A 19177-nucleotide genomic window follows, 5' to 3' on the forward strand; every position below is an offset into this window, starting at 1 on the left:
CTTGATTACTCTGCTAATCAGCTACTGGGTAATATTCTTATATGAAAAGTTTCTATGACATAAGTTCAAGAAGAGTCAGTGAATCATTTAGATGGGGCATGAAAAATTAGAAGAGAATCAGTGAATTATTCAATAAATTATATTGGGACAATTAAACTAGCCTTGTGGAAAACTTTTTATTAGATCCCTCCCTTCTTTATATCTTAAGTTCCAGAGAAATTAAAGACCTAAAAACCTAAATGTGAAAAACAAAGCTTTAAAAAGCAAACATTGGATATCTTTATGGCATTGGGATAGGGGAGGATTTCAAATCAGGATGCAAAAATCACAGTTTATAAATGAAAAGATTGATATATTTGCCTGGAAATTATCACATGACTCCAAAACAAAATGAAAAAATAAGCTACACCTAGGGGAAGATATTAGCAGCACTTATAGCTAGTAGAGGATTAATATACAAACTACAGAATAAATATTCTCATATATTTTTTTTAATCCCACTTTTAAATGTGCAGTGATTATTTAGATGTGGTCCTATGACCAGCATCCCTGGGGACTTGTTAGAAATCCAGGTTCTCAGGCCCTCACTTTTGACCTACTGAATCAGAACCTCTAGAACTCTGGAGGTACAGTCCTACAATCTTTATTTTTTTATTTTATTTTTTTTAGTCCCACAATCGTTAAACAAGCTCCCCAGGTGTTTCTGATGCATGATAAAATTTGACAGCTGTTGTATTAAACTCAAATGATAAATAATATGAAAAGATACTCAACTCAGTTTGATCATCAATCAGAAAATGTGAAATAAAACAATGAGATACTTTGGGTAATTGTATCCATGAGATTAGCTAAATTTTTTTTTTTTTAAATGTTGGCTTTATTTTATTTTTTATATATTTTATTGATTTTTTACAGAGAGGAAGGGAGAGAGATAGAGAGTTAGAAACATCAATGAGAGAGAATCATCGATCAGCTGCCTCCTGCACATCTCCTACTGGGGATATGCCCGCAACCCAGGTACATGCCCTTGACCGGAATCGAACCTGGGACCTCTCAGTCCGCAGGCCGACGCTCTATCCACTGAGCCAAACCGGTTTCGGCGAGATTAGCTAAATTTAAATCTTAAATTTTCATAAGGATGTAGGGAAATTGTAGCATTGCTGTAGGAAATATAAATTGGCATAACAGTTTTGGGGAGTAATTTGGAAAAACCCAATAAAATTGATGATGTATATCCTTTATGACCAAGTACTTCTTTTAGGTATCATAGAAAACACTTGCACAGGGACATTGCAGTCACAAATAAGGATTTTCATTGCAGTAATATTTGAAATAGTGAGATTTTATAATAACTAATTACTTACTAGAGAAATGAATAAACTGGTTTCAATCCATATAACATCTATACTAATAAAAGCCTATGTAGTCATCACGCTATCACGCCCTGATGCCCTCGTGCCCTCATGTCGTAACAATCCATCACCAGGAAACGGTGCGCAGCGGGTGCGGGGCGGGTCGGTGGGGAGCTGTGGGGGCAGGTCCCGCGATGCCAGGGCTGGGACCCCCGCTCCAGCCTACCTCTTTGGGGAGATCGATTGTGGGGCTCTGGCATTGTGAGAGGGCACAGGCCAGGCTAGGGAACTCCCCCTGCCCCTCCACCCTACCCCCTTGAGTGCACGAATTTCATGCATCGGGCCTCTAATTATTGAATAAATCTGTTTAAAAATCAAAGAATTCTGAACTAAATGTGGCAAAAGTTTGCATCCTTTAAATATGGATAGTGATACATGTGCTTCTACTTTGTAGACTTCCTTTTAAATACTTTAACATTTTACATTTTAAGTGGAGTATTAAAATAATAAAAGCATTCCCATCTGGCTCTGTTTATCTTTCAGGATTTTCTCTCAAAAGGTGATTGAGTTTAGAGGAACCTTGATTTTCAGTCTAGTTGAGCGGGGAGGTATATCCAGACACTGAAAAACATTTTTAAAACAATCAGTAAATGTGAGTTTATTGAATATAAATTCCTGAGTAATTGCTATGGCCCAAAGTAGAGGGACAAACAGGAATATTGTAGGATCATGTGTAAAAAAGTTACTAGAGTTTAATTTTTCACTAGTATTTTTATTAATAGTAGTAAAGTAAAAGTGGAAGAGAGCATGAAGGTTGTTCTGTGTTCTAAACTGGTATTTCCCGACTATTTTTAGGTCATGCCTATTTTGATAAACATGAATATCATATATTCTTGTTTAATATAATTTCAAAATAAGTTAAATATTCTAAAAATGAATGAATGAAAGCTTTTCTTAATTACAGAGAGGAGCCCTTTTCTTCTCCCCACATTTTTATCTGCATATATAAAAGGGATTTTTAGTGGGTTAGGCTATGCTGCATAACAAAATAGGCCTGAAATATCAATGGCCTAATCACAAAATTTTATTTTCATTCACATTATGTGTACTGCACAAGTCATTGGAAGCCCCTGCTCTACATAGTTCCTCAGGAACTTTATTGACAGACACATGGCTTCAAAAGCGGGGGAAAGGATAGAGGTGACACATCTATTCTTAACTATGTAAGCTAAGAAATCATATACATCACTTTAGCTCAGTTCAGGGCCCTGAGCTAACTGTAAAGGAAGCTGAGAAATGTAGGTGAGCAGATGGTGTTATAGGTGGAAGTGGAGTTCTTGCGATGTCATTGATACAGAATTTTTGGACTGGAACCGGATTCTTTGTCCACAGGAATCAAAGAATGAATCCACGAACAGAAAGTGGTATAGCAAAGGTGGAGATTTATTGAAGAACAAGTACAGACTCCCACGTGGGGAGAGGGAAAGAGTCCCACAGAATGGACTCCCAAGTAGGGAGGGGGAAAGGGTCCCACAGACTTCCTGTTTCCATGGTTTATAAAGGCTGCAGTTCCTGTGTCCTGATATCCCCTCTGATTGGTCAATATTCCCCATTGAATCGGTTACTATAGTGATTCCTGAGGCCCTCCTCCCTCATAGTCCTTCCTTTCCTCCAGGCTTTCTTCTCTTTATTTTGTAAATGTAGACCTTTCTTGGCTACTTCCAGTTCCCTTGTCTTATGGAAATATACCTGTTGCTGCTTCCTTGTCTTATGTAAATGCAACTGTTGTTGCTCCCTTGTCTTATGGAGATGTAACTGCACCTGGCTTCCTTGTGTTATGGAAATGTACCTTCTCCCAGTCTGTAGCCCTGTGTCTTTCCACGGACCCCAATTCTAAAAAATCCCTAAGCCTGCCTATATTTCCCTAAAATTCCTGCTTCATCTTGAGGAAAAGAATTTCCTGAGACTCACATGAGAGGATGAGTAATATTTATTCGGGTGGAAATAAACCCATGAGTTTCCAATGTCCCATTTCTTTCCATCTCCCCAGGGAAGAAGTTTAGTCTTGTCTTCAGCAGGGCCAGAATAAAGGCCACTGCCCATAGTTTCTGCTCCATATTAAAGTCCAGTCCAGCATCCTGCGTGTGGCATGTGGCTGCTAAGGCCTCACGTGTGGTCAATGAGCAAGAGAGAATAAGAGAGAGGGAACTCTATGGATTTTAACCAGAGCTTCTTCAAACTAACCAATTAACTTCCCAAGATTTCATGCCCTTCTAGCCAGTCCATTGTTCCCCAGGCTAGACTGACAGGCAAGCACCTCTCCTTTGCCACTCCCACTTCTGCTCATGGGCCTATCTCCCCTTTCTCTCCCCAACAATCTAGTACCAGATTGGGGGAGGGAGGGGTGTTAATCCTCTTGGAGGAACAATGCTGGGTGAAGCTGTAGCTTCCTGGCAAAGCTTCCCAGGTGACCATGCTTACAATGTCTGACTTTCCTTTATGAACATTAACTTGCTAATTACGACGATAACAATGGGATATTTGATGAACACTGTTTGTATCCCAGGTAGCTCCATGCTACTGGTCTTTGTGTAAATATTCTTCATCAGCCAAAACTTTAGAAGAGAATGAGATTGAGTGGTAGAATTCCAACACCAAACTTCACCTCGAACCTCTAAAAGTAATTCGATTTTGTTTATCTTGCATTGTACCTTTATGTTCCTCTGGATCACATGATATCTAAGTGAATATAGAATCAGATAGTTAGACACAAGCTTTTCTGTCTAGAATGAGAAAGATTAAAGTATGTCTAGGTCATTGGCAACATTAAGTCTATAGCACTGCTTTGGGGGTTTTTTGTGTTTTTTTAAATTTTGTTTTATTGCTTAAAGTATTACAGAGAGTATTACATATGTCTCCTTTATTCCCCCCCCCCTTGACATTCCCCCAGGCTCTCCTGCCCCCCAGTGTCTTGTGTCCATTGATTATGCTTATATGCATGCATGCAAGTCCTTCGGTTGATCTCTTACCCTCCCCAGGCTTCCCGCTGTAGTTCGACAGTCTGTTCAATGCTGCTCTGCCTCTGTATCTATTTTTGTTCATCAGTTTATAATGGTCTTTATTATCCATAAATGAGTGAGATCATGTGGTGTTTTTCCTTCATTGACTGGCTTATTTCACTTAGCATAATGCTCTCCAGTTCCATCCATGCTGTTGCAAATGGTAAGAATTCTTTCTTTTTTACAGCAGCGTAGTATTCCATTGTGTAGATGTACCTCAGTTTTCTAATCCATTCATCTGCTGTTGGGCACTTAGGCTGTTTCCAAATCTTAGCTATGGTAAATTGTGCTGCTATGAACATAGGAATGCATATATCCTTTCTGATTGGTGCCTCTGGTTTTTGGGATATATTCCTAGAAGTGGGATCACTGGGTCAAATGGGAGTTCCATTTTTAACTTTTTGAGGAAACTCCATACTGTCTTCCATACTGGCTGCACCAGTCTGCATTCCCACCAGCAGTGCACGAGTGTTCGCTTTTCTCCGCATCCTCTCCAGCACTTGTCGTTTGCACTGCTTTGATTTTATAGGCAGAGGTTCAAAAAGTTTCATAAATATATGCTTATGTGAATGGTGTGATGACACAGGACTGCTTGCTTATTTGGAGTATTATTAATTATCATCATACTGTGCATTATATCTCCACGGCTTGCTTATTGCATAACTGGAAATGTGTACCTTTTATATCCCTTTACCCATTTCACCTCCCCCGACCTCAGGCCACCACCAATCTGTTCTCTGTATCCATTTAGATCCTTGTGTAGGGGGTAGAGATTGGGGGAACTTGTTTGTTTTCTTTGGTTGGTGGTGGTGGTTGTTGTTTAGATTCCACCTGTAAGGGAGAGCATGTAATATTTATCTATTTCTGTCTGATTTACTTCACTTGGCATAATACCTCCAAGGTTCATCCATGCTCTCATACATGGAACGATTTTGTTCTTTTTTATGGCTGAATGATAGTCCATTGTGTGTGTGTGTGTGTGTGTGTGTATCTCACATTTTCTTTATTCAGAAAATGATGTTTTGTATTACATTTTCTCAAACTTTGCCCATAATGATATTTAAAGGGTTTTTTTGTAACATAACCTACTTTGGATTTAATATGATAGGCATTGTTAGCATTAAGTGGTTGATGTTAATAATATTCAATAGAAAGTATCTTAGGAACTATATTTAAGACAGATTATAAGTGGGGAGAGGTTAGTGGCAGGGAAACCAGCTAGTTAGGCATTTTAATAATTTGAGAATCATTTTAAGTTCCTTAAGGGCAAGGATAATTGTTGTGTTGTTCATCTATGTATTTCCATCCTTTGTGTATGTTGTGATGTGCCATATAAGTTTATTGTCACTATAAATCATTTGTGGAACATGGCAGAAACTAAACTGAATAAAGGAACAAATGAATTCTCCTTTATTGTTAATAGAAAGACAACTAATGACATAGACTAATGTGGGTAGCTGGGAAAATAAAGAGACTGGGAGAATATGCGGGAAAGAATTAAGAGGGATAAATAAAGGATTAAAGTGAAATGCACCAAGAAGAATAAAGAAGAAGAATAAAGTTAAGCAGATTCCGAAACACTGAACACTGGGGGACTGGAGAACAGACAGTATTAAGTAACAATTGGGGAAAGGAAATGTCAGTGTGTTTTCCTTTTTTTTTTTAAGGGGAGAGTTGTAAGGATGTTGCTGGTAAATCTATTAGGTATTAGAGTGAAAGCTAATTGGAAAATGTTCCATCGATAGTGGAATGAAAAAAAAAGAGGATTTAGAAGTTATTTACACATAATTGATAGATTAAATTATTTTTTGGACAAATTCTAAAATTAAGCTATTTTGTGGATGAATTCTGATGAGAATAAGAATAGACTAAGTTATATGATTTTAAGCTTTTCTCAAAAAAAAACAATGGATCTGTGTTTAAGCTGTGTTTTATTATGTAAGAATAAATTCTGCTACCAGGAATTTGAATAATGTGCCCACATTTCCATTTGCAATACAATTAATTGCACTATCAAAATTTCACTATGATATTTTTATTGTAATAGTATTAGTAGCACATTTAAAGCTTTTATTCTGTGGCAGACTCAGTTGGGAAAGAAAGCTATATGGTCCTGTAGGTAGCAGAAATTACTTTAAAGGGTACATTTATAGACAAAATGACCTAGTTACAGAACAGTAGCTATAGAGCAGCGGTTCTCAACATGTGGGTCGCGACCCCTTTGCGGGTCGAACAACCCTTTCACAGAGGTCGCCTAAGACCATCAGAAAACACATATATAATTACATATTGTTTTTGTGATTAGTCATTATGCTTTAATTATGTTCAATTTGTAACAATGAAAATACATCCTGCATATCAGATATTTACATTATGATTCATAACAGTAGCAAAATTACAGTTATGAAGTAGCAACGAAAATAATTTTATGGTTGGGGGTCACTACAACATGAGGAACTGTATTAAAGGGTCGCGGCATTAGGAAGGTTGAGAACCACTGCTATAGAGAATCATGTAAGTTGGTTCTCCAAGTAGCAGCCACTATTGCAAGTAGAGAATTAATTAACATCTGCATAGTGCAGAAAGGGTTGTTAGCTGTACTTCAGTATTTTTAAACTCTGTTCCATCCACAGGTGATAGCATGTTCTGGGTTTTTGAGAATTAGGAAAGGATCCTAGAAATTATCTCATCTATTTTATAGTTGTAAGGCTAGGCTAAGAACTAATAATAAATATTCTCTTGACTCCCAGTCTAATACTTTTCATTCTTTAAATGTGATTAAAAGTGCTAAACTTTGTCTATGATTTTATTTAGACCTAGAGCAGTGGTTCTCAACCTTCTTGCTCTTTAAATACAGTTCCTTATGTTGTGACCCAATCATAAAATTACTTTCGTTGCTACTTCATAACTGTAATGTTCTACTGTTGTGAATCGTAATGTAAATATCTGATATGCAGGATGGTCTTAGGCGACCCCTGTGAAAGGGTCGTTCAACCGCCAAAGGGGTCGCGACCCACAGGTTGAGAACCGCTGACCTATAGTATGACCATTAGTAGGAAAGTTCCATTTTCTCTTACTTTTTACATGCAATAAACTTATCCAACATCTTAACTGTATTATTTTAATGATGAGGGGAAAAAAAGACTAGATTTTGTTTTCTTTGGCAGGTGATTCATTCAATCTGGTTTAAATTTAGATAGTATTTTATTTTTAAAGAGATGTTAATAAATTTTAAGAGAAACAGTGTTTTAAAATGAGCTTTCTTTTCAATCCTTTGTAAACAGCAAGAAGTTGAGAAGTTTACAGACCTAGAGAAACTCTACCTCTACCTTCAGCTGCCTTCTGGTCTCAGCAATGGAGAGAAAAGGTATGTCTGCTTGTCTTTGCATAACCTACAGTATTTATAGGACATCCTTGAGGTATAAGTGTGGTGTGGGTGTGTGTTTTGGTTGTTATTGTTTACACTATTCCTAAAATCATCAGGAAGCAGAGTGGCAAACAGTTGATCTTTTTAGTTCTGAATCATATATGGTTAAGTGTTTACTTACCGTTTTTGCTAATTCATTTGTGTTCCTGGGTAAATGCTGTGAAATGCAGTTTTGGTTGTGTTTTATAAATAGATTTTTATGCAGTACATAGGGATTGTGAAAATTGAAAAGAATACCAAAGAATAAGTATGTAAGTTTGTGAGCAATAAAGTAACTGTAAGAATTTTTTAGGTACTGTCAGGTGAGCATATCACAGAATATTAAAAAGAAAAAAGTCAATTGCCTATAGGAAGCATGAATTTCTGATAAATGTAAGATGTTTTAAGTGTGTGGGGGTATTACTATATTTTCATATAAACATATTGTCACATCTAGAAAATTTAGAGTCATTGGTGGTTCATGCATTCTGTTCTTAAAGTTCCTATACCCTTTTAAAATATTTCTCAGAAATAATTTTATTCACATAATTTATACAAAGAAAATTCTGTTACTTTAAAATTGTGTGTAAAAATAAAAGGAATGAAAACTTTGTTGCTTGTACCTCATTTTCCTTGGACCAAATTTTATAACTATTTTAATTATTTTCTGTCCTAGAAAATTGCGCAGTATCTTCTTTAGAATTAAATAAATTGTTATAGTTAGTTAGCTGAGATGGATGTCAGAATCAATAGAGGAGCTTAATCTATCTTAGGTGTTCATTTCATGAAATTAGTTTATAAATACACTGCCGTATAATGAAAACTTACAATATTTAGTGGTGGTGCTAGCCTGGAGAGGGGACCTAGTTATAGGAAGGAATGTAGGGGATATATGTCCTTTTAAGATCACTCTGGTGTGAGTTATATTCTGGAGCATAGAGGGCTTTAGTAAGACTTCAGGGTAGTTACTTGAGAATGCTAAACAAATAGGAAGTAAACAATTGCTTCCACAACTTCTGTTTTAAAAGTTTGATGATTTGGTAAGTTTATGCAAATAAACAGGCAAGTAAGTGAGCAACTATCCAATTAGAGATAATTTTGGCCAAAACAAATACTTCATGTTGCCAATGCTCCATCACCTATGCCACTTTAAAAATGGTGAAGTGGGCTGGAACCGGATATTAACTTTAGTCCAACACTAGCTGCAGAAAATGGTCCACAACCACAGGAGGATGACTTATATATAGATAGCTGGGCATCCACTGCGTGTCCTGAGTTAGGTTTGGTCATTTGTAGTGTGTTTACACACAATTATTTAGTGGAACATTATCTCAAAAATTCTCAATGAATTACTGTCTAGTTCGGCTAAAACGTGTTTTTGTTTTATGATTAGTGATCAGAATGCCATGTCATCAAGTCGGGCACAACAAAAGCATGCCTTTTTCTGGATTCGAAATACTCTAGAGGAACATCCTGAGACTTCACTGCCCAAACAGGAAGTCTATGATGAGTACAAGTAAGTATTATGTATATGTGTCAGGCATGCTGATGTATTAAAGAGCTTAAGTACTCTAGCTGGCTACAATGATTTATCATTGGTGAATATCACAATGGTATATAGAGTTTAACTTATAAATCGCTGATATTCCTTCCATTTCTAAATTTCTCTGGTGGCATATGAACAAAGGACAGGATTACTAAATAAAAGGATTTCTCTAGAGTTCATCTAGATGACTGGAGGCCTATTTGAGGTTAAGGGACAGTGGCATGGGATTGCTGAATAAAAGCATTTCTGTAGAATTCTTAAAGATAACAGGAGGGGTATGTCTAGAGTTAGAAGGAAAGTGGAAGGCAGTAAAAAAAAGTCAGTGCATATGGAAAAACTAAAACGTGTTTTTTTTATTTACAAATTTTATAAACCCAAACCTTTTATGTGTTTTTAATTTTTTTGTTAATCTTCACCTGAGGACATTTTTTAAATTGATTTTTAGAGAGAGTGGAAGAGAGAGACATTGATGTGAGAGAGACACATCGATTGGTTGCCTCATGCATGTGCCCCAACTGGGGCCAGGTATTGAGCCTGCAACCCAGGTACATGCCCTTGACCGGGAATTGAACCTTCAAGCTTTCAGCAGGCTGTGTGGAGCGACCAGGCCAGCACGGGTGGGGGGGTGGGCAGTTGGGGGTGACCAGGCAAGCAGGGGGGCATTGAGAGGCAACCAGGCCAGCGGGGGGTGGGGGAGTTATGGGCGATCAGGTCGCCAGGCCGAGGCGGACATCCCCCGAGGTATCCCGGATTGGAGAGAGTGCAGGCTGGGCTGAGGGGACTCTCCCCACCCCCCACCCCTGTGCATGAATTTTGTGCACTGGGCCTCTAGTAAATGTATAAAAAAGAAAACCAGCACCAGTAATCTCACTACCTAAAAATAAACATTTTGGTTTACTTATTTTTATTTGTTTCTAACACCTTTTCTTCATGTATATATTCCTGCTATTGTTTAAATTTGTCTCCACTATATACACAATTCTCTGAATGGAGGAACAGTTGCAAATAACATTGCAGTGAACATTCTTGACCCTATAATTTAATATAGATTATCAGAATTGGGGTGCTAGTTTAGCAAGAACCTTTATATATTAAGAATATTAACTATTAAAATATAAATTTTTAGGATTGCTATTTATTATTTAATTTTAATTTTTTATAAGTAGTTTGATCTGTCTACTTTTTTTACAGCTTGTACCATTCATTGTTATGCTTACAACTTCCTCATGCCATTAGTAGCTAAATACATGCATTTTTCTTGGATATTTATTTAATTTTTTACATACAACCCTTTAGTCTATCTAGTATTTATTTTGGTAAATGCCAAAAGATAATGGACTCATTTTAATTTTTTTCTGAATGATTAACTAATTATCCAAACTTTATTTATTGAATTTATTTTTCTTTTAACACTAATCTAATCTAATAAAAGAGAAACATGGTAATTGGTGTACGACTGCTACCCTTCCCATTGGCTAATCAGGGAGATATGCAAATTAACTGTCAGCCAAGATGGCGGCCTGCAGCCAGGCAGCTTGAAACTAACATGAGGCTTGCTTGCTTCAGTGACGGAGGATTCCAACATTCCTCGCCTGCCTTGCCGGCCTCTGAGCCTGCAGTTTAAGAAACATTGTAACATATAGAAGCTAAAAAAAACCCCAGAAACCAGCTTTCAGCGAGCTAGGATCTCAGAGCTGGAGTCAGAGCTGGAGTTATACATTGTTTCGATTACCTACTTTCAGCAGCGGAGGCCTAAGAGCTGGAGTCAGAGCTAAAGCTGGCCCAGAATTAAAAAGAAAAAAAAAGAAAAAAGGAGCGGTTGGGAGCTTCCGTCACCCGCCAGCCTGAAAACAGCCCTCAGCCCCTCACCCAGACTGGCCAGGCACCCCAGTGGGGACCCCAACCCTGAAGGGTGTGTGACCAGCTGCAAACAGCCCTCAGCCCCTCACCCAGGCTGGCCAGGCACCCCAGTGGGGACCCCAACCCTGAAGGGTGTGTGACCAGCTGCAAACAGCCATTATCCCCTCACCCAGGCTGGCCAAGCACCCCAGTGGGGACCCCCACCCTGATCCAGAACACCCTTCAGGGCAAACCAGCCAGCCCCACCTATGCACCAGGCCTCTATCCTATATAGTAAAAGGGTAATATGCCTCCCAGCACCGGGATCAGCGGAGCCGAGAGGCCTCCCGGCACCAGGATCAGCATGACGGGGCAGTGCCCAAACCCCCTGATCGCCCTGTGGCTCTGTGTGTGACAGGGGGTGGGGCCACAACCTCCCTATCCACCCTGCTCTGTTCGTGACAGGGGAAGGCGCCCCAACCTCCTGATCAGCCCTGCTCTGTGCCTGATACGGGGGAACACCCCAACCTCTGATCGCCCTGCGGCTCTGTGTGTGACAGGTTGCGGCGCCCCAACCCCCTGATCGGCCCTGCTCTGTGTGTGACAGGGTACGGCGCCCTCAACCCCCCCCTACCACCACGGGCCCTGCTCTGTGTGTGACGGGGTAGAGCCATAACCTCCCCATCGGCTCTGCCCTGAGTGTGAGAGTGGTGGCGCCCCAACCCCATGATCAGCCCTGCTCTGTGGGTGATAGAGGGCGGCGCCACAACCCCCACCCCCCCACGGGCCCTGCTCTGTGTGTGATGGGGTAGAGCCATAACCTCCCCATCAGCCCTGCCCTGAGTGTGAGAGTGGTGGCATCCCAATCCCCTGATCGGCCCTGCTCTATGGGTGATAGAGGGTGGCGCCCCAACCCCCTGATCCGCCCTGCTCTGTGTGTGACAGGGGGCGGTGCCCCAACTCCCCTATTGGCCCTACTCTCTGAGTGACGGGGGAGCTCCTCAACCCCCGATGGGCCCTGCTCTGTGCGTGACAGGGGGTGGCGCCGCAACCTCCCCATCAACCCTGCCTTGAGTGTAACAGGGGGCGGTGCCCCAACCCCCCAATCAGCCCTACCCTGAGCGTGACTGAGGGTGGCATCGCAACTCCCCATTCGGCCCTGCTCTGAGCCCAACCAGGGGCTGCACCTAGGGATTGGGCCTGCCCTCTGCCACCCAGGAGCAGGCCTAAGCCAGCAGGTCGTTATCTCCCGAGGAGTCCCAGACTGCGAGAGGGCACAGGCCAGGCTGAGGGGCCTCCCCTTCCCCCTGAGTGCACAAATTTTTGTGCACCAGACCTCTAGTCTATAATATAACTCATACATTACTATAGTCTCCTGGACTGAATTATCTTCCTTTGCATTTGTCATTCTGTTTCAGTACCATACCATTTTAAAGTATTTTAGCTATTAATTTTTTTAAAAGATAGTAGGATCAGTCTTCCATCATTACTCCTCTTTTTCAAAAATTTCCTTGGTTTTTACACCAATTTTTAATTTTCACACCAATTTTTTTCATATGAAGTTTGGAATCTTTTTTTTTTTTTTTTTTTTACTTTAAAAAAGGAAACGTCAAATGAATTATGTGAAAATTTATTTCAGAAAAATTACCTTTACAGCTAGGACTATATTTCTCTCATATATATATATTTCAGATAGGGAGAAGGAGCTATAAACATCAATGATGAGAGAGAATGATTGATTGGCTGCCTCCTGCATGTCCCACACCAGGGATCGAGCCCACAACCTGGGCATGTGCCCTGACCTGGAATCAAACGCTGACCTCCTGGTTCATAGGTCGACACTCAACCACTGAGCCATGCCAGGCAGGCTAGCATTGAATTGTTTGTTTTGTTTTTCTATTTTTAATTTTATTTTATTATTTAAAGTATTACACATAGTAGTACATATGTCTCCTTTTTTTCCCCATTGACCTTCCCCAGCCTCCCCTACCCCCAAACCCCACACATGCCCTCCTCCCCTTCCCCCAGTGTCTTGTGTCCATTGGTTATAGCATTGAACTTCTTAATAGTAAAACTGAAAAATAGAAGATAATGTAGGACTATGTTTCTTAACTTAAATCTTTCTTATGCCCTTTAGTAAACTTTGAGGCTTTTTCCCTTCAGTCAGGTTCACTTATTTTTTCTTAAATATATTCCTTGTTAATTTTTACATGTTACTTAAGTTATTTATACTATGAAAAATGTATTTTCCTATTGGTTTGTTTTGGTTTATAGGATATCTGTAGAGTTCTGTTATTTATGTTGCAAATTTTATATTTACTGAACTTCACATAATCTTAATTTTTCAGTTCTTTTGACTCTTCTGGGCAGAGTTTATTCTGTATATCTTCCTCATTCTCTTTATTATGTTTAATAGATTTTCCTTCTGATTTTAAATAATAGCAGTGTTAGGCATCATTTGCTCTTACAGTTCTTTGATGTTAAAGATTTATCATTTCTAGTTGACTAAGACTTTAACTTATGAGACATGAATATTAAAATTCATCAAATGCTTTTTGAATATCTATTGACATTGTTATGTGGTGCTTCTTCTTTGACCTCATGATATGATATATTATATAAAGATAGTCCCCAATGTGAACCCTTCTTTTATTCACTAGAATGATTGTCCTGTTCATATCAAGATCTGTAATCTTTCAGTATTCTTTTAGTTTCTGTTTTCAAGTATATCATGTAGGATCTTTGTATCTCCACCCATAAGGGAAATTAGTGTGTAATTTTCATTTTTTGTGCTTTGTCAGGTTTTGATATCAGGGTTAGACCAGCTTCATATATGAATTGAAACTCCCTAATTTTCTGTACTCTGGAACAGTTTTTACAAATGGGACTTACTTGTTCTTAAAAGTTTTAAAGAACTCACCTATAAAACCATCTAGGCCTGGAGTCTAAGTTTGAGGTAATTCTTCAAAAATTTTTGTAGTGTTCTTCTAGTTAGATTTATACTTCAATAGTCAATTTTGGTCATTTGTTTTTCCTGGAATTAATTCAGATTTTCAAATGTATTAGTATAGCATTACATATATTAGTCTCTCATAAACTGAATATCTTCTTTATCTGTTACATCCTTTTTCATAGTTCTAGTCTTATATACAGAATATATAGGGTGGGGCAAGAGTAGGTTTACAGTTGTGAGTACACAAAACAGAATTTATTCTTGTATTATTTATTAATGTATTATTTTCCATAAGAAAAACTGTGAACCTACTTTTGCCCCATCCTGTGTGTGTTTGTGTGTGTGTGTGTATTTGCCCATTCTTTTATTTTTTATCTTTTGTATCATTATTTTTAGGCAGTTTACATTATTATGTTTCTAAAGGTTTAATCTAAAATTGTCCATGGTCTTGAAATCTGGCCAATAGAAGAAGCTGGTGGAATGGAATGAACCTATTAGAAACTCTGGGGTATGCAAACACATAGCAACAGAGGCAGTAGCAACCACACTCTTGCTGCATGATGGAGAAACACAAGCATTAATCTTAAATGGATTTCTTATTAAGTAATATATAATCTGTTTGAACATTCTTGAAAATCTGTTTGCTTTCATTCTGGATAGAATCACAAATGTTCAGATTTGTAAACTTGACAACTTTGGCTCTAGTCTTTCCTGGCACAACTGTTCTCTCTCCAATCCTTTTTTTCTTAATCTGTTTAATGTTTTAATGAATACGATTATTTTCGATTTTTAGTGATGTGTAATCATTAATATTGTATGTGTGATATTTTTGTGCTTACAACCTAAGTTTGTATTTTCTGTTCTGTTAATCAATGTAAATTAAACCCTTAGGACATCCTCAAAGGTAGAAATAGATTCTAGAAACATGTTTGTTTTAAGAGCTTTAAAATAGTGAACATTTCATGACTTAAATGACATGTAACTGTTTATACCTATTTAAAATCTAGATCAGGCCTAAGCATATGTGTATAATTTATAAATTTCTCAAGTGTAAAATATATTATTTAATATCATAGCATCTGTATAAAGTTTAGGAAAAACTAAACTAAAAGTGATCAATTTTAGTCCCCCACAAATTTGCCAGCAAATGAGTCACTTCCACATCACAGTCTTAAAGAATACGATTCAAATTATGTATTGATAAAAACCTCAGTTTATTACATGTCATAGATTAAGGCAATTATTTACAGATAGACAAAACTATAAATATTAGTTTTGCTTTTTAGATTTTATCTTGAAATATAAATCACATAATATTCACTTTAAAAAAAAAATCTTTATTGTTGAAAGTATTACATATGTCCCCTTTTTTCACCCATTGGACCCTTATAGCCCGTCCCCACTCTAGACCTCAACTTCCCTATTTTTTGTCTGTGTCCATGGTTATGCATATATGCATACAAGTTCTTTGGTTAATCTCTTCCCACCCACCTACTCCCTCTGAGATTCAAAGTCTGTTCCATGCTTCTATGCTTCTGGATCTGTTTTGTTCATCAGTTTATTTTGTTACTTAGATTCCACATATGAGTGAGATCTTGTGATACTTGTCTTTCTCTGACTGACTTATTTCACTTAGCATAATACTCTCCAGGTCCCTCCATGCTGTCTCAAAGGGTAAAAGATCCTTCTTTTTTACTGCTGCATAGTATCCCATGGTGTAAATGTACCACAGTTTTTTTGTCCACTCATCTACTGATGGACACTCGGGCTGTTTCTAGATCTTAGCCATTGTAAATTGTGCTACTTTGAACATAGGAGTACATACTTTCTTTCTGATTGGTATTTCTGGTTTCTTAGGATATATTCCTGGAAGTGGGATTGCTGGGTCAAATGGCAGTTCCATATTTAGTTTTTTGAGGAAACTCCATACTATTTTCCACAGTGGCTGCACCAGTCTGCATTCCCACCAGAAGTGTATAAGGGTTCCTTTTTTTCCACATCCAGCATTTGTCATTTGTTGATTTGTTGATGGTAGCCATTCAGACAGGTGTGAGGTGGTACCTCATTGTCATTTTAATTTGCATCTCTCTAATGATCAGTGACCTTGAGCATTTTTTCATGTGTCTCTTTGCCATCTGTATGTCCCCGTTGGAGAAGTGTCTATTTAGGTCCTTTGCCCATTTTGTAATTGGTTTGTTTGTCTTCCTTTTATTAAGTTGTATGAGTTCCTTATATATTTTGGATACTAACCCTTTATCAGATGTATCATTGCCAAATGTGTTCTCCCATGCAGTGGGCTTTCTTGTTTTGTTGATGGTTTCTTTTGCTGTGCAGAAGCTTTTTATTTTGATGTAGTCCCATTTGTTTATTTTCTCCTTAGTTGCCTTTGACCTAGGTCAGTGGTCGGCAAACTGCGGCTCACGAGCCACATGCGGCTCTTTGGCCCCTTGAGTGTGGCTCTTCCACAAAATACCATGTGCGGGCATGCATGTACAGTGCAACTGAAACTTTGTGGCTCATGCACAGAGGTCGGTATTTTGTGGAAGAGCCACACTCAAGGGGCCAAAGAGCCGCATGTGGCTCGTGAGCCGCAGTTTGCCGACCACTGACCTAGGATATGTATCCGCAAATATATTGCTGCAAGCGATGTCTGAGATTTTGCTGCCTATGGTTTCTTCTAGGATTTTTATGGTTTCATGACTTACATTTAAGTATTTTGTCCATTTTGAGTTTGTTTTTGTGTATGGTATAAGTTGGTGATCTAGTTTCATTTTTTTGCATGTATCTGACCAATTTTCCCAGCACCATTTATTGAAGAGACTGTCTTGACTCCATTGTATGCTCATGCCTCCTTTGTCAAATATTAGAGTGTAATGGCTTGGGTCGATTTCTGGGGTCTCTGTTCTATTGATCCATATGCCTGTTCTTGTGCCAATACCAGGCTGTTTTGATTATAGTGGCTTTGTGTTATTACTTGATATCTGGTATTGTGATCCCTCCAACTTTGTTCTTCTTTCTCAAGATTGCTGCGGCTATTCAGGGTTCTCTTTGGGTTCCATATAAATGTTTGGAGTATTTGTTCTAGATCTGTGAAATATGTCATTGGTAATTTAATAGGGATTGCATTGAATCTATAGATTGCTTTGGGTAGTATGGAAATTGTAATGATGTTAATTCTACCGATCCATGTACATGGTATATTCTACCACTTGTTTATATCTTCCTCTATCTCTTTTTTCAATGTCCTATAGTTTTCCATGTACAAGTCTTTTACCTCCTTGGTTAAGTTTATTCCTAAGTATCTTAATTTTTTTGTTGCAATGGAAAGTGGGATTGTTCATTTATTTTTTTCACTTTTAAATTGTACAAGTTAGTTATTTTTCAGTGTATTTACAAAGTCTGGTATCAAACACCACAATGGCAAAGTATTTTTATTCCCCCAAATCCCATATATTTTGATCATATTTTATTATAAATATATTCTGCCTATCCCTATCTTTTAATTGGGGAGTTTAATTCATTTACATTTGCCATTGTGCTATTTGTTTTCTATAAAATGTCTTATGTTTCTTTTTATTCCTTAGTTTGCCCATTTCTGACTTCTTTTGTGTTAAATAGGTATTTTCTATTGAACCATTTTAATTCTCTTGTTTCTTCTATGTATATTTTAAAAATCATTTTCTATAGTTGTTCTGGAGATTACAGTTAACATCTTAATTTATAAAGAACTAGTTTGGATTATGCCAACTTAACTTTAAAAATATGTATGTGTGTGTGTTTGTATGTGTGTGTGTTTAAAAGTATGTGTGTGTGTATTAATTTCTGTTCTCTTCCCCATCCCCATTCATTTTTATGCATTGTGTACTTATTAACACAGATTTATATTTGGTGCTTTATGCAGTAGTCACTTAGATCAGATAGGAGTAAAGGGGTTATAAGAAAAAAGTACATTTAAACTGTATTGTTATATTTACCTATGAAGTTACCATTACTGGTGTTTATTTTATTTGTTCATGTGGATTTGAGTTACTGTTTGGTGTCCTGTCATTTAAGCCTGAATAACTGCCTCTAGTATTTCCTGTAGGATTGGTTTGCTAGTGATGAATTCTTTTATTTTTTTGTCTGGCGATTGAAGTCTCTACTTGGTTAGCTTAGTGAGCAGCTATTGATTGGATGGAGATTTCCTTAAACACCTTGAACCAATTAAATTTCCCAGGCTTTGTCAAAGGTTATGGGGGTAGAGGGCACTATAAACAGTTAATCAATTGAAAGCCTTTCCTTTGCCTTCACATCCTGCTTTTGGGGAGCCTCAAGTTTAGCCAGAGGTGAGAGCTTAGTTTTCTCAGGTCTTGAAATGCAGCAGCTGTTTACATGTGCATGGCCTTCTAGATTCTCAGGAATGTGTCGAAGTTTGTCAAAGCTTTCATGGAAATCTTATTTCCCAGCTTTTTCTTTTAAGTTTTTGGTTAGTCTGTTGTTTGCTCCGACTATTATTCACTGTCTTACACAGCTAAAAAGTTGAGACACTTGCCTGTAATTCTTTCTTTTAAAAAAAAATATTTTTATTGATTACAGAGAGAGAGAGAGAGAGAGAGAGAGAGAGAGAGAGAGAGAGAGAGAAACATCAGTGATGAGAGAGAATCATCATCGACTGCTTTGTGCACACCCCCTACTGGGGATCAAGCCTGCAACTCTGGGATGTGCCCTTGACTGGAATCGAACCCAGGACCCTTCATTCCACAGGCTGCCACTCTATCCACTGAACCAAGCAGGCGGCTAGTGCTGTAATTCTTTTCTAACTTCTCCAACCCATCCTTCCACCCGCAAGGGAGAAAGTATTTTACAATCAGCAAGCTCCCAAGACAGGTCAAATAACATTCTGTAGGTGGAGTTTTCTATAGAATCCATCTCACAAGACAAATAATGAAAGTTCTTTGGGATAAGGCTTTGAGAACACCCCACAACTGTATTATGTTTATTCTAGTGGCCACGAGGCTGAACCAGAAATACGGGCTATTGCTT

At 38.3% G+C, this 19177-nt stretch overlaps 1 protein-coding gene across 1 annotated transcript in view; it reads left to right on the top strand.

Annotated features, from left to right (window-relative positions):
• Positions 1-19177, top strand: part of RFX7 (regulatory factor X7) — a gene marked incomplete at its 5' end in the record, with an annotated part of 127892 nt that overhangs the window by 81322 nt on the left and 27393 nt on the right. The window contains 2 exons of the mRNA XM_081093154.1: positions 7696-7778; positions 9211-9333. Of these exons, the coding sequence (XP_080949280.1) occupies positions 7696-7778; positions 9211-9333 (206 nt within the window). The remainder of the gene's footprint in view (positions 1-7695; positions 7779-9210; positions 9334-19177) is intronic.

Source organism: Myotis nattereri, assembly GCF_964212035.1.
Source record: "Myotis nattereri genome assembly, chromosome: 1".
NCBI lineage: Eukaryota > Metazoa > Chordata > Mammalia > Chiroptera > Vespertilionidae > Myotis > Myotis nattereri.